The sequence below is a fragment of the Canis lupus genome, chromosome 1 (assembly GCF_048164855.1).
Source record: "Canis lupus baileyi chromosome 1, mCanLup2.hap1, whole genome shotgun sequence".
NCBI lineage: Eukaryota > Metazoa > Chordata > Mammalia > Carnivora > Canidae > Canis > Canis lupus.
The window spans coordinates 41,319,274-41,335,760 of NC_132838.1; the positions used below are offsets into that span (position 1 = coordinate 41,319,274).

Genomic DNA, 16,487 nt, shown 5'->3' on the forward strand with positions numbered 1-16,487 from the left:
ATGGATCATGATTTTGGTGTCATTTCTAAGTATTCTCTGCCTAACCCTACCTACCTAGGCCATAAAGATTTTTCGCCTGTTTTCTTCTAAAAGTATTATAGCTTTATATTTTATCTCCAGATTGATGATCCATTTTGAGTTAATCTCTACATAAGAATGAAGTTTACATGGAGTTTCAGTACATACTTTTTTTCTTTTTTTTAAGATTTTATTTATTTGAGAGAGCACACACAAGCCAGGGAAGAAGCAGAGGGGGAGGGAGAAGCAGACTCCTCACTAATACAGAGCTGGATGTGGGGCTCAATCTCAGGACCCTGGGATCATGAATTGAGCCAAAGGCAGATGCTTAACTGACTGAGCCACCCAAGTACCCTGAGTTTCAGTACCTTCTGTATGTGGCTGACCAGTTTTTCCTATATCATTTGCTGAAATACTATTCTTTCTCCATTTGCACCTTTGTCAAAGATCAAATGGTCCTATTTGGGTGGTTCTATTTCTCTGTCCTGTTCCATTGACTGTTTGTGTCCTTTTGCCAATATCACCCTGTGTGAATTACTGGAACTTCACAGTAAGTCTTAAAATCAAGTAGTTGATTCCTTTTTCTTATTTTATATTTAAATAAATAAATATATTTCAAACAGTATTAAATAATTAAGTATTAAATAAATATTAAGTAACATTAAATATTTATTTATTTACTTAAAGATTTTATTTATTCATTCATGAGAGAGACACAGAGAGAGAGAGAAGCAGAGACACAGGCAGAGGGAGAAGCAGGCTCCATGCAGGGAGCCCGATGTGGGACTCAATCCTGGGACTCCAGGATCACGCCCTGGGCGGAAGGCAGGCACTAAACTGCTGAGCCACCCAGGGATCCCCTAAATATTTATTTTTAAGTAGGCTCCATGCTCAGTGTGGAGCCCAATGTAGGGCTTGAACTCACAACCCTGAGATTAATACCTGAGCTGAGATCAAGTCAGATGCTTAACCAAGTCACCTGGCAACCCCTTTGCTCTTCTTCTAAAAAACTATTTACATTATTCCAGTTTCTTTGTCCACCCATATACATTTTAGAATTGGCTTATCTATTTCCTCAAAAATTAGAACAGAATTAAATCTATAGATGAATTTGGAGATAAGATAAGCTTTACTATGTTGAGTTCTCCAACCTATTAGTATGGCATGTCTCTGTATTATTAAGATCTTTCTTGATTTCTTTCATCAGAGTTTGTAGCTTTCAGCATATAGATCTTATTCATGTATTATTAAATTTATACCTACATACTTCAATTTGGGGAAACTTCTATAAATGGTACTGTTTTTTATTTCAGTTTCTGGTCCTTTATTGCTTGAATATAAAAATACAATAGATTTGTATTTATTACTATTATAACCTACAAACTAAGTAGTTCTATGGGTTTTTTCATAAGTTCCCTGGGATTTTCTTTTCTTTTCTTTTTTTAAGATTTTATTTATTCATGAGAGACACAGAGAGAGGCAGAGACATAGGCAGAGGGACAAGCAGACTCCTCACTGGGAGCCTGACGTGGGACTTGATCCTGGGACTCCAGGATCACACCCTGAGCTAAAGGCAGATGCTCAACCACTGAGCCAGCCAGGCGTCCCACCTGGGATTTTCTATATAGAAAATTATGTCGGGACAGCTGGGTGGCTCAGCGGTTAAGCGTCTGCCTTCAGCTTAGGGCATGATCCCAGGATCCGGGATCGAGTCCCACATCAGGCTTCCTGCGTGAAGCCTGCTTCTCCCTCTGCCTGTGTCTCTGCCTCTCTCTCTCTGTGTCTCTCATGAATAAATAAAATCTTAAAAAAAAAAAAAAAAGAAAATTATATCGTCATCACTGAATGGGGGCAGTTTTTATTTCTTTATCATCTGTATGCCTTGTATTTCTTTTGTTGCTATACTACACTGGCTAAGACTTCCAGAACTATGCTTAATAAGACTGGTAAGAATAGATATCCTTGCCTTGTTCTTGATTTTAAGGAGAAAGCATTCAATTTTTCACACAGCCACATACATACATACATATGTGTATATGCATTTACTTTCATATATACATATATTAAAATGAAGGTGAAATAAAGACACTTTCAGACAAATTGATCTGAACAAAACCTGAGGGAATGTGTTACCAATAGACTTATAGGTGACTGACTCGTGATTTCAGCTCAGGTCATGATCTCATGGTCCTAGGATCGAGCCCCATATTGGGCTCTGGGCTCTGCTTGGGATTCTCTTGCCCCCTTTCTTCTCTCTCTGCCCCTCCATGCTGTCTTTCAAATAAATAAAGTAAAAATCTTAAAAAAGAAAAAACAGAAAAAATTCTAAAGAAAGATCTCTCTCTTTTATTTTTAAGTAGGCTCCACACCCAGTGCAGAGCCCAGTGCAGGCTCAAACCCACACTCCTGAGATTAAGACCTAAGCTGATGTGATGCCTGGGTGGCTTTGACTCAGGGCATGATCCTAGAGTCCGGGGATCGAGTCCCACATCGGGCTTCCTGCATGGAGCTTGCTTCTCCCTCTGCCTATGTCTCTGCCTCTCTCTCTCTCTTTCTGTGTTTCTCATGAATAAATAAATAAAATCTTAAAAAAAAAAAAAAAAAAAAGACCTGAGCTGATATTAAGAATTGGATGTTTAACTGCCTGAGCCACCCAGAAATACCAGAAGTTTTAAATATCTTCTGTTAAATGTAATGAAAGAAGTAGTTACAACTTAGCAAGAAGCAACATAGAAGAGATAACTTCACGATCGTCAAATAATGATTAGTAGTGAGTTAGTTCAAGAGTTTACCAGGTTTAAGAAAGTGGGGAGGACTGTGGAAGATGGGAAAGAAAGAAGGAAGACATCCCCCACAGAGGAAATGGTATGCACAGAGGAAGAGAGGGCAAGTTTGGACTTTAATCCATGGACATGGGAACCACTAACGGGTTTTTAATGGGACTGTTTATGGTCCAAATTGTGCGTAACTTCTCATTTAAGTGCCAGAGGTAATTTCAAGTGGAGATATATACTTTGTAGTTTGGAGGTAGGATGTGCATGGAAGGGAACAAAGTCAGGAGCCAGAAGGTGACAAAAAATAAATTAAATCTATAAACATTACTAAAGACTTCCTTGAGAATGAGTGAGGGGGAATATAGCACTGTAACAACAGTGAGAAGATGCAGAGTAGAGTTCACCTGAGGATTTTAGTGGCTTTCTATAACCCTCACAAATTCATTTTTAGGAAAATGAACTCTTATCCCCAATGGGAGGCTCAAAGTCATGAATTCATGACCCCAGGATCAAGCGGTGCTTGCTCTATTGACTGAGCCAGCCAGGTGCCACATTACAAATTCATTCTTAAATTCCAGATTAAATTTTCCTCCTCTAAGTAAAACACTGCTAAAGGTCTGTGATATAAGGACTATGTGACAATCCTTTGGTACAGATTCTATATCTTACCTTCATTTGTGTTTCTAATGGTGTTTGTGCCAAGAAAGGAGGCTGTCCCACCAACATTTCAAAAAGAATTACACCAACACTCCACCAATCACATAACTGTGTATAGCCTAAAATAAGATACCAAAGTTATAGTTATTCATAAACTTTTAAAGAAGTGCTCAGGATACCATCAAAATTAATTTTAAATCACCAGCTAATTCTATAGAAATTAATATTTTTATTATAAACCTGAAAAATAAGTCATGTGCTAATTAATTTAAGTTTCAGCTGGTCTAAAAGACTATTGAGATATTATGAAACTAATGTTTTACCTGTTCGTAACAATACTTCAGGTGCAATGTAATTGGGAGTCCCAACCAATGAATGTGCAAGACATCGCTGGTGCTGGCGTGCAGCTCTCCGCTCTAGTGGTTTTAATCTATCTCCACATCGACAGTTAGAGGGGTCACCCCATTCATTACTGAAATCCATACTATCTTGCCGTGGATGGTCACCTGTGTAGTAAATAGATAAGTAAATAAAAGCCTCAAGCACAAGAATGTACCCAAAGCCTGTTAATCTTTTAACATCACGATTTAGAGTTAACAATACTCTTCCCTTGAGACAAATTAAGACACAACATATGCCATTTCGTTGATGGTGTTTATTATTGGCTAGAGCCTGTGCTCTGAGATCTCAATAGGACAAGTTTTCCCCCCAAAAAAATTAGCATAAGATTCAGTAATTTACTTGATGTTAAACGATCATAATGAAAGTCATGAGTAGATAGGATCAGGAATCTGTTACTCAGACTGGTCCCCATTACTCATCTGAACAAAGTTTCAAACAAATTAGATCCGTGTTTCATTCACTCAACAAATGATAAGACAAGGTTCTTCTCTCAGGTAGTTTCTATATATGGAACAAGCAAAACAGATACATATATAACAGAGTGATGAGCCCCATCTAGAGAATCAACATGGGATAATATGACAAACATACTAGGTGGCTCAGGAAGACTAACTGAAGTAACATTTGTGAAAAACAAGAAGGACTCAACCATTTGAAAATCAGGGCAAGGCATTCTAATAGAGTAACAGAAGACCAGTGGCAATAGTAGAGAATGGAAGACAACAGAGTGGGAGCCAGTACAGTTATAAGCAAAAGAAATGATTTGCCTTTTATTCCAAGTACAGTGGGAAGATATTGGAGTGTGAGAAGCAAGAGAATGACGAGATCTGATTTTTTTTTTAATTTTATTTTTTGAGAGAGTGGCAGAGAGAACGAGTGAGTATGGGGGAGCATGAGCTGGGGAAGGGGCAGAAGGAGATGAAGAAGTAGCCTCCTGCTGATCAGCGAGACCATATGGGGCTTGATCCCAGGACCTCGAGATCATGACCTGAGCTAAAAAGGCAGATTCTTAACCGAGACACCCAGGTGCCCCATAATCTGATTAATGCTTTATTTTTTTTTGTTTTTTTTTTAAAAGATTTATTTATTTATTCATGATAGACATAGAGAGAGAGGGAAAGAGAGAGGCAGAGACACAGGCAGAGGGAGAAGCAGGCTCTATGCCGGGAGCCCGATGTGGGACTCAATCCCAGGACTCCAGGATTGCGCCCTGGGCCATAGGCAGGTGCCAAACCGCTGAGCCACCCAGGGATCCCCTGATTAATGTTTTAAAAAGAAAACATTAACTGCTGTGTAGAAAATAGATTATAGGAGGACAACAGTAAAAAGTGACCAGTTCAGAGACTATTGCAGTTAAGCTTGGATTGTGATGGTAACAGTGAAGACAGAGAAAAGTGAACAGATCCAGGGTATTTTTAGAGGTGGAATAAGCAGTATTTATTGATGGATTAAACGTAGAGGATGTGAAAGAAAAAGAATCAAGGATAACTAAGTAGGTGGTGTTAGCGCAATTTACTAAAATGGGGAAGCCCTGAAGGGGAGAAATTAAGAGTTGTTATTGGCAATGTTAATTTTGAAAAGCCTATTAGAAACACACATGTGGTGCCTTGGTGGCTCAGTCAGTTGAGTGTCTGACTCTTGGTTTTGGCTCAAGGCATGATCACAGAGTCCTGGGATCAAGCTCCGTATCAGGCTCTATGCTTAGCATGGAGTCAGCTGGAGTTTCTCTCCCTGTGCCCCTCCCTTCACTTCACTTGTCCACTCTCTCTCTAAAATGAATAAATCAATCTTAAAAAAAAAAAAAAAAAAGAAAAAGAAATACACATGAGAGAAGCCATTTCTAGAGAGAGATTGGGAAGTCACTGATAATGAGATGGCATTTAAACTTACGACTAGATGAAATCACCTAGAAAAATACATCTGAAATTAACCTGACTGTAATAATCATTGGGGGTGTTTGATTAAAATACAATTTCTTGGGGTGCCTGGCTGGCTTAGTCCGGAGGGCACACAGCTCTCAAACTCTGGGTCATGAGTTCAACCCACATCAGGTATGGAGGCTACTTAAAAAAATAAAAAGCAACCTTAAAAAAAAAAATACAATATCTCCCCTCCAGTGAACATTTTCAATTAGAAGACTGGAATAGAGCCTAAGAATCATATTTTTAAGAAGAACTTCAAGTAATTCAGGTGAATCTGGGGAGACAGGTTCAGATGTCTCAGTTCTACCCATTTAATATCAATTTACTGTGTTCACTTAAGCACAGGAGGCTAATAAGACTTACCTCAGAAGATTACTGTAACCCTTAAGTTAGAATATATGCAAAGAACCTAGTCATAGTAAGTATTCAAGAATTATTAGATCAACTTACACTTCCATTAGCGCTTTGAAGGGATCTTGGTGAGGCAGTGTGGTGTAGTAGAAATAACATGGCCCTGTAATCAGACAAACCTAGGTTCAAAGCCTAGCCCTTATACTTCTTTTCTGTCTGACCTTGGGCAAGTTACTTCGTCTAACTAAGCCTCAGTTTCTTTTTTTTTTTTAAGCCTCAGTTTCTTTATCCTGCTTCAGTAATATGTGAAGATTAAACAAAATTATGTATATAAAGTGCTTAAGGTTGAATAAGTTGTGTAATAATTATACAATGGAATCCTAAATAGTAGTAAAAAAAAGATGTCATATGCAGTAACACAGATCAACCTCAAACACGAACACTGAAGAATATATATAGCATGATTACATGTAAATAGTGTGCAAGAGTAGACAAAATAATATTGTTCAGGGTTACAGACATATGTGGAAAAAGTACAGAGGAAAGTAAAAAGCTGACTACAGAATTCTGAAATAATGGTTACCTCTGTGGAGGAGTAAAGGGAAAGCAATCGTTTAGGGCCTTTAATAGTACTGATAATCTGGTTCCCTTTTTTTTTTTTTTTTTTTTTTTTATTCATGAGAGACACAGAGAGAGAGAGGCAGAGACACAGGCAGAGGGAGAAGCAGGCTCCATGCAGGGAGCCCGACGTGGGACTCGATCCCCGGGCTCCAGGATCACATCCTGGGCTGAAGGCGGCACTACGGCACTAAACCACTGAGTCACCCGGGCTGCCCTGATGATCTGGTTCTTAAGCTGAATGGCAGGTATGGGGCTTCATTTCAAAATTATTTTTAAAATGTTATTTGTCTGACATATTTCAAATTGAGAAAACATCAAGAGGTGAACTCAGTAATGTTAATGATATTTAGAAATAACTGAATCTAACATATTCTTTCATTTCATAAGTCTAGATGTCTAAAGGATTCACTCACATTTATCCAACAGTTAAGACCTAGAATCAAGACTTCTGGCTTCCATCCAGTGGTAATACCATCTTATATCTTATTGCATTAATAAATCATATTAATATGTACAAATTTTATGATTTTACTCACCACTCTGATAGTACTTAGAATCATGTGTCCATCTGAAGCCAGTGCAGAGGCCGAAGTCAGTCAATTTAATGTGACCATCACGATCAATCAAAATATTATCAGGTTTAATATCTCTATGAATAAAACCCATTTTATGAACACTTTCAACTGCACAGGTAAGTTCTGCTATGTAGAATCGTGCCAGATTTTCTGGAAAGATGCCCATTCTAATTAACAGGCTCATCATATCACCCCCAGGAATATAGTCCATTACAAAGTATAAATTGTCCTTATCTTGGAATGAATAATACAGACGAACTACCCATTCATTATCAGCTTCGGCCAGGATATCCCTTTCAGCTTTAACATGAGCAACTTGATTTCGAAGCAGAACATCTTTCTTTCGAAGAGTTTTTGTTGCATACAAAGCCTTAGTGTCTACTTTTCTTGCTAGACAGACTTCACCAAATGCTCCTATTCCTAGTGTCTTTATCTTCACAAACATAGACTTGTCCATTTTAGCCCTCTTAAGACGGATGTAATTAGACTCTTTTTGGCAAAGCATCTTTCTCATTTGATCCTGCGCATCTTGAGATAATCCAACCTAGGCAAATAAACTGAAGGTTAAGTGAGGAATTATCTTCTATATCAAATATTAAAAAATAGTTTGGAAAAAACTCAGGCATATATTTAAAGGTTAAATGCATAATAATTTTTAATAAAGCATGTTAGAAATCTAGAATATACTTCAGAGAAAATTAATTATCAAAGTGCAGCTTAAGGGATAAACAGGATATACAAAAGTGAGTATATACGCAGATTCTGCTGTGAAGAGCAAGAAGATGATACCAACAGTCAGCCTTCAACTGTTCTCTAATGCACCCCCAAAAAAGTTCCCAATGTGCAATAACCAAACATTTGTTAACATGCATCCTCACCTATCTCTCCATGCAGACTCACCCCAAATTATGTGATTAGATTGTTTTCACTATATGCTAATCTTGTGGAACACCAAGAATTAAAATATTCTTCCTATTTTACCTATCATGAAAAAAAAAAAACCTCTGCCTGTCCAGATTCATTTATTCTAAAAACTGATGTATTAAGAATAAAAGAACGTCTTCTCTAAGCTAACCATTTATTAATAGTCCATCTTTCCTTTCATGTTTCTTTTATTTTCTCAGGCAGTAGACTAAGGGTAGGACTCGCAGCTACCACTAATGCAAAATGCAAAGGCTTTTTCTTCTACCTTATTTAAAAGGGACAAACTTGTTTGATTATAAGGTACCTTTTAGACATTTTGGTACATTTCAAAGAATGGTCAGTGTGATTTATGAAGATACCAAAGCACAGATTAAAAACAAAAGCCAACTTCTGAGTAGACGTGGACTACCTGGATTTCGAAGAAGTTTATTTTTGGCTAGTTCAATAAAGAACTAATTTAAGGGTTTAAGCAGAAAAAGAATTAAGTAGAGTCTAATTCTAGAAACGCAAGCCTAATTAGAATATAGCAACCTCATGCTTCTGTTAGGATACCCATTTGCATGCAAAATCTTTTAAGGGTGGCATGCCAGACTTAGAACTGTTTCTCTTAAAATCTTACTTGCCTACACAGTAATGGAGGCTACAGAAGTCAGCAAAGCTTCCAACACCATAAAAGTTTAAATCAGCTATTAGTGAAAGTGAAGAGGAAAAAGGAAAAATAAACTAAGAAAATACATACAGACAGACTTTAGTAAGAAATCCTAAGAGCTAAAATATGGATAAGTCATACAGATAATCATGGTGTTTCTCATCTCAAAGTTTAATTTGTAGCAGGAATAACATAATTATGAAATCAGACTTAGAAAATTCATCTTAAAATAATAGTTCTCAAGTTATATAAGCAAGCTTTATCACAAATTTAAGCCTCCTGGATTTGGAGTGATAGATATAAGAGTAGGAGTCAACCTACTCTTGTAAACATGTGATGAAAATAGTAACAATGATAGTACCACCATAAATAATATCCAGTGAAGATATGTATATGGAATCACAACAGAGATTCATCTAAAATGAGTGAGCACTTATTTTTAGTCTCCTTTTTAGTAGTTTAAAAATTTCAGTACATTTTCCAGTACATTATAAAAATGAAATTAGAAGAGGAAATAACTGAAAGGACAGGTCTTTGACACTTTGTAGTGAGACCAATCACATGAATAAACCTGATGAATAGAGCACAAAAACTACTGTAAGTAAAAACAAATATTTCATAAGTATATCAAGAGATGGGACCCAGATATTTCTAGCTTATTTTAAAATGTTATATGATACATTTGTAAAATCTAGAAAATAACCCTTGCTCCTATTTCCATAAAAAGGGATTATACATCTACACAGGACACTATAAATTATACATCTAAACAGGACACTATAAATTATATTTTTCTTAATTTATTAGAACTTTATTCCAAGAAATTCTGCATAAATTTTGAAATACTAAAATAAAATAGTATAATCAAAAGTACTTTAATATTTGCTGACTTTTAAGTAATTGATAATATATTTAGCTATAAAAAGAGGGAAAAATACTGGACCAATATTTTAAGATAAACAACAAGCAAATAGATGATCAAGTATAAAAATGGGCATTTTAAAAGGTTTTACCCGCATCATTTCATTCTCTAATTGTTTTTTACGATGTAGACGTTGCTGATGAGATTTGAGTACATTTTCTACATGTTGCTCCATAAAGAATTTAAATGCCTGAGGAGAATAACTTTGAATACGAGATTCCCTTCGCTCTTCATCTTTCTTGTTTTTCCTAACGGTGATAGGTGAGGTTGTAATCTGTTTCTTTTCTTTATCCCCACCATCAACATTTTCATAACTTTTTTCACTCTCATCTTCCTTAGGCATGCTTGCCTGATCCTCTTTGCTAGATTTATTGATTGATTCATATGGAGGAACAGATGGATTTTGGTGTAGTAGATGTTTTGGATAAGGTGGAGGTGGACCTTGATAGTTTGGAGCTTCAGCAACAGGAGGCATAACAGTCATATTTGAAGTGGTACCCTCAGAAAAAGGACTAGGCTGAACTGTCTGAATTGGCTGTGGTATCCAAGAAGGGTGTGTAGGTGCTAATGCAGTCTGTAGCTCCGGTTTTAAAACACGTATACTCTTCACAGGCTGTTGTATAGGAGCTGGTGTAATAGCAGTGACTGTTGTAGCTGAAGGCTGAGAATTAGCAGAATGACTTGTTCTATTTCCTAATGGGTTATTAAAGGAATTTGACCTCACTGGTATGTTAGGTTGCCATGTGGGGATTTCATGCCCACTGCCTGGGGATGACTGGGCTGGAGCAGAAGATGACTGAGGCCAAGTTGTTTGCAGTCCAGGTGCATTAATGTTATAAAGTTCCATGTTATGACTGTTTCTGTTTGGCACCATCATAGATTGGGGAATATTTCCATTTGTATATGATGAAGATGCAGCAGATCCCCCTGTTTGTAAAGCAGAAGAGCTTTGTCCATTAGTTGGGGTCAGAGGATATGGAGGGGGTGGTTGCCGATTCACAGTGCCAGCAGGAACATTTTGGTGTATCATAAAATCAGTTTGACCACTACCATTCTGAATTCCAGGTCTTCCTGGTGGAAAGTTAAATTTGTTGGAACTCTGCATGATGATTGGTTGTCTGCCAACAGGAACAGAACTAATGCCTCTCTGTCCCTGATTCGGAGGATTCATTGGGGATGCATTCAGAGGTGGTGGAGGATAACCCTCCTGCCAGGCTCCAGGTGGAACAGGAGAGATTCTGGAGATTACGTATTCCATGTTCCCGGAATACCGCTTTGTTTGAGAGTTTGGTTCCCAAGATGGAGGAGGTGGAGTTGTACCTCTTGGAGGAGGAGTCTGGCCTCTGGGAGGTGGTGGAGGAGTGACGCTCCTTACTTGAGGAAGTGGTGGGGGGTTTACTCTCTGTCCGTTGCTAGGGTGAGCTTGAGCAAATGCTGTTATACCAGAGCCTGACAAAGGCCTTCCTACATCGGTCTGCGAGTTGGGACTTTCAGAACGATAGGCCACACTTTCTCCTAGTGGAGGGCCATGTCTTTGAGGAACTAAGGATTCTTTGGAACCTTTCCAGCTTTGTTTGCGGTTAACTGATTGTTGCACACTCCCTATGGTTACAAAGCAGAGGGAAAAAAACATGTTTTTAACCTCTTATTTTTGAAAAATTTAGCTTGGAATTCTGACATAGCTAAATAGTAATTCTCTTTTGAGAATTAAAAAAAATCAAACTTCAGTTAAGTGGTTTTTACTACCTTTCAAATTTTTACTAATTTTGGCTAGGTAATACATTCCCACGGCCTAAATTAAGAAGTACAAAAGTATACTCACCTCTGTCTCCAGCTTTCTTCCTTCAATCAGTAAGATATTTTAGGGACATGCAAGTAATTAGTATACTTCCTATGTATACTAGTGTGCCTGGCTCTTCTCATTAAAATACTGAAAATTCTAGGGGCACCTGGGTGGCTCAGTGGTTGAGTATCTGCCTTTGGCTCAGGTCGTGATCCTGGGGTCCTCGGATCGAGTCCCAAATCGGGCTCTTGTCTCCCTCTGCCTGTGTCTCTGCCTCTTTCTCTATGTCTCATGAGTAAATAAATAAAATCTTTTAAACTAAAATAAAACACTGAAGATTCTTTATCAGTATATAAAATGTTTGTTTACTTTAAAAAAGTGTTACCACAGTTTTTCACAGTATTGGTGTACCCAAATTTAATTTTTTTTAATAGGCTCCACACCCAGTATGGAGCCCAACACAGGACCTGAACTCATGACCATGAGATCAAGACCTGAGTTGAGATCAACAGCCAACTGCTTAACTGATTGACCCACCCAGGCACCTGCATATACCCAAGTTTAATGTTTCCCTACTGAAGACTATTAAGGTTTCTAGTCTTTTGCTGTATATATAAAAAAAGCAATGAAAAATTTTGTACAGATATCATTTCATATATATGTTAAGTAGATAAATTATCAAAAGTGGCATTATTGAGCTAAAGGGTATGTCCATTTTTTTTTAAATTTTTTTAAATTTTTATTTATTTATGATAGTCACACAGAGAGAGAGAGAGGCAGAGACACAGGCAGAGGGAGAAGCAGGCTCCATGCACCGGGAGCCGGACGTGGGATTCGATCCCGGGTCTCCAGGATCACGCCCTGGGCCAAAGGCAGGCGCTAAACCGCTGCGCCACCTAGGGTTCCCGGGTATGTCCATTTGTAATTTTAATAGATACAACTACTTTTAAATGTATTTCAAAGATACCAGGCGATAATCAGTTGAACACTAAATATAGATTTTACAGTTTCTCTTTACTGGAATTTTCAAGTAAACGAAATGGCAAGAAAATAAATGATACAAAAAAAATTGAATGGGATGCCTGGGTGGCTCAGTGATTGAGCATCTGCCTTTGGCTCAGGGCATGATCCTGGATTCCCAGGATCAAGTCCTGCATTGGGCTCCTTGCATGGAGCCTACTTCTCCTCCCTCTGTCTGTGTCTCTGCCTCTTTCTGTGTCTCTCATGAATAAATAAATAAAATCTTAAAAAAAAAGAAAAAGAAAAAGATCTTTAACACACTTAAAAATACATAAAATATATTTGTATGGAATGCAATTCATATAATTAATATATTCCAGATAGAGATTATATGGTAAAGATTTACAGATCTAAATATATAAAACAAAACATGTAGCAACATTCAAAACACATACATGATGTAAAAATGGTAAATGTTCAGAATGTACAATTTATTTTTTTATTTTTAAAAAATATTTTATGTATTTATTCATGAGAGACACTCAGAGAAAGAGGCGGAGACACAGGCAGAGGAGAAGCAGGCTCCATATAGGAGCCTGACGTGGGACTCGATCCTGGGACCCCAGTATCACGCCCCGGGCAGAAGGCAGGTGCTAAACCAGTGAGCCACCCAGGGATCCCCGAGAATGTACAATTTAACACTTTGTTTCATCAAGACTGGGCAGCATGCTGGGTCTATGACTCCAGGAAAAGTCATCACTCTGGACAACCTAGGCAAGTCCTCTGGCCACTAAGCTCAGTCTCACCTTCCTCAGATAGCCGGCTGAGGCTAAATATAACATGTATTCACTCACTCAGCTTTTACCAGTTAAATTACAAGTCTCTACAGGCCTAGAGTATACCGTCATCTCTGTTCTGCACCTCCCACAAAGCTGTGTTCTCCCACTCCTACCCTTCAGACATGCTCTGTCCCATAACCAACCCTGGCTCCTATGTCACCAAGCTGTCGCATCAACTACTCAAACCTAGAAATCTTCTGCTGACATTCTTTTCAGCCCTTTGCAATTAAGATTTTCTTTTCTTTTCAAAGATTTTATTTATTTGAGAGAGAGAGAGAACACAAGTGGGGTGGAGGGGCAGAGGGAGAGGGAGAAGCAGACTCCCTACTGAGCAGAGAGCTTGATTTGGAGCTCAATCCCAGGACCCTGGGATCATGACCTGAGCCAAAGGCAGATGCTTAACCAACTGAGCCACCTAGGCACCCTGCAATTAAAGTTTTCTTTAAAAATAACCTGGACTAGGGTTGCTTGGGTGGCTCAATCAGTTAAAGTCTGATTCCTGACTTCAGCTCAGGTCATGATCTCAGAGTTTTGAGATCGAGCCCTGTGTGGGTTCTGCACCTGGCATGGCGCCTGCTTGAGATTCTCTTTTTTTCCTTTTTTTAAAAGATTTTATTTATTTATTCATGAGAGACACAGGCAGAGAGAGAAGCAGGCTCCATGCTGGGAGCCGGACGTGGGACTTGATCCCAGGTGTCTAGGATCACACCCTGGGCTGAAGGCAGCACTAAACCACTGAGCCACCTGGGCTGCCCAATATTCTCTTTTTCTCTCTCCTTCCCTCTGTTCCTCCCCACCCCTTCTCCAAATAAAATAAAATAAAATAAAATTTAAAAAATAATAAACTGGGCTAAAGGTGAAATTCTACATCTTATTATTTCTTCATACCCTTTTAAAAAAAAAAAAGCCAGTTCTTTGGATGCTCATGCTATCTGGGAGGCCACATTCATTCCTCTCAATGAACTCCTACTTGATCAATAGTTTTGACATTTGGTCTACCCTAAGCCCTGCCAACATTCTGTAACTTCAACATCCATATGGACAAACCATCTATCACTCTCACCTCTCAGTTTCATTTCTTGACCTCCTCTCGTCAATTTGACCTCTAATATCATTCCTAAGATCATATTTTTAATTTAGGTATTATCCATATCTGCTTTTTTTCAAAATCACTTAAGTTTTATACACTTGGACTACAACTCTCCTTCCGTGTTTAACTACTATTACAAGCATTTTTCAACTTCACAAAGGCCTCCATATTCTTACTTCATTAGTCCTCCACTTTCTTTATGAAACACTTTAGCTAATTTAAATCCATGGTCCATTACTTCTTTCTTCCCTCTGTATTCCTTTTCTCCTCCCCTCATTTCTATTCATTCATTAAATTTTTATTGAGCATCTAAGCAATCCAAGTACAGTGGTAAAAAAATAATCTCCCTGGCCCCATGGGACCTCCATTCTTGGGAGAGAAGACTTACAATAAACACGTAAATAAATAAACAAGGTGACATCTGGGTATGACAAATCCTATAAAGGAACCATAAATAGTGTCAAATGGTAGAGAGTAAGGAGGACATAAAGGGATGAGATTCAGTAGTCAGAAAAGGCTCCACCAAGGAGATGACATAATATCTAAAACTAGGCAAAGGCCCTGAAGTGGAAGCTTGGTATATTCCAAGAAGAAAAAGAAACTCAGCATGACTGGAGAGCGGTAAATCAGAGGAAGAGGGGTACTCGAAGAAGTCTGAGAGCAGCAAAGCCATCAAGAGGAGTCTGGAAGGAATGAAAAGCCACCAACAGCAGAGGAAGAATATGCCCTAATTAAGGATTTAAATCACCCTTTCAGTATATTCTCAACGCTATCTTATTTTGTACATATTTAGTAGAACTCTAGTCACAGATGATTCTACCTATCTACTTTTTTTTCTTCATGCCTGCTAGAAAAGGTGATGTGAAGTGCACGCTGATTCCACCAAAATTCAGTGATCAGCATCATCAAATGGCTTTAGCACTGCCAGGAAATCCTACTGCTTCTTTTGGTTTCCACTACAATTCTCTTTAGTCCTGGGTTTCCTCAAATTGCCTGTCCCATTCCTCAGACACCTCTCTCAGCAGATGACCTGATTTTCCCCTTCAGAGAAAACTGAAGTTCCATCAGAAAGGAACTTCCCTGTCTTCCGACATAACCCAGGCCTGTTTGTTCCTCTTAGAACAAAATGGTTGTTGCCTCTTCCTCTCTAAGGCTAATCATCTCTCATCCTATGCTTTGGATCCTTTCTTTTCCTGGCTTCTCAGGAATTTACTTGATCCTTTTCTCTTGAATGTTTAATTTTTTCCTCTAAACTGGAGTTTTACAGTTTATCTTTTAAACATGCCTAAGCCTTTACTATTAAAAAAACAAATAAGGCTCTCCCTCCAGTTTCATATAGGGCACTACCTCAAAGTGCTGCTACCAGTCCACTATAAGTATGGAAATGGAGAGCAAAAACTTGGAAACTTACAGAAATCTAAGTGTAATTTTATTTCTGTTAAATATAACAATAAAATATTTGGCCTTATATATGTCATTTTTAATTTAAATTTTGGAATAATTCATCATTATTGTTTTTTAAAAAATTAGGGCCCACCCTAAATGACATTATTTAACCTAATTGCCTTCTTAAAGACCCTGTTCACAAATACAGTCAAATTCTGAGATACTAGGAATGAAGACTTCCTGAATTTGGTTGGGGGGAGAACACGATTCAGCCCGTAACACACAGAGTAACTTGTTTCTGTCCAGTTATGGGAACATAATTCAGATTGGGAGTGGGTTGAGGGACAAATGGATGTGACATAAAGAATTCATGTATAAACAACACATTGAGAAGTTTTTCTGTGAGGGTAGAGTGAGGATATTAGCAAGAGTATGATTCTTATCTATGGTGAAGAACTTTTATTTTTTAAATTTCCAATTCATTATGGATTAATAATTTCATAAAATACACTCCTGGCTTTCAAGACACTGTTGTTTTCTTTCCTTCCTCTTCAGCTAATTCTTCTGTCTTTGCAGGCTTATCCTCTCCTGCCAGCTACTAAGTATTAGGTTTG

At 38.1% G+C, this 16,487-nt stretch overlaps 1 protein-coding gene across 8 annotated transcripts in view; it reads right to left on the reverse strand.

Moving 5' to 3' along the window:
- LATS1 (large tumor suppressor kinase 1) overlaps positions 1-16,487 on the reverse strand; it is a 47,429-nt gene that overhangs the window by 5,259 nt on the left and 25,683 nt on the right. For 5 of the 8 annotated variants that reach the window (XR_012031615.1, XM_072827456.1, XM_072827436.1 and 2 more), the window contains 4 exons: positions 9,907-11,417; positions 7,282-7,864; positions 3,773-3,955; positions 3,462-3,568 (listed from right to left, as the gene is read on the reverse strand). Coding sequence is in view for 5 of the 8 variants with exons in the window: in XM_072827456.1 (XP_072683557.1) it covers positions 3,462-3,568; positions 3,773-3,955; positions 7,282-7,864; positions 9,907-11,417 (2,384 nt within the window). In the remaining 3 variants the exon portion in view is untranslated. Of the gene's footprint in view, positions 1-3,461; positions 3,569-3,772; positions 3,956-6,223; positions 6,288-7,273; positions 7,865-8,867; positions 8,931-9,906; positions 11,418-16,487 lie in introns of those variants that run through there. The other 3 variants (XR_012031622.1, XR_012031616.1, XM_072827475.1) reach the window with 3 other exon arrangements.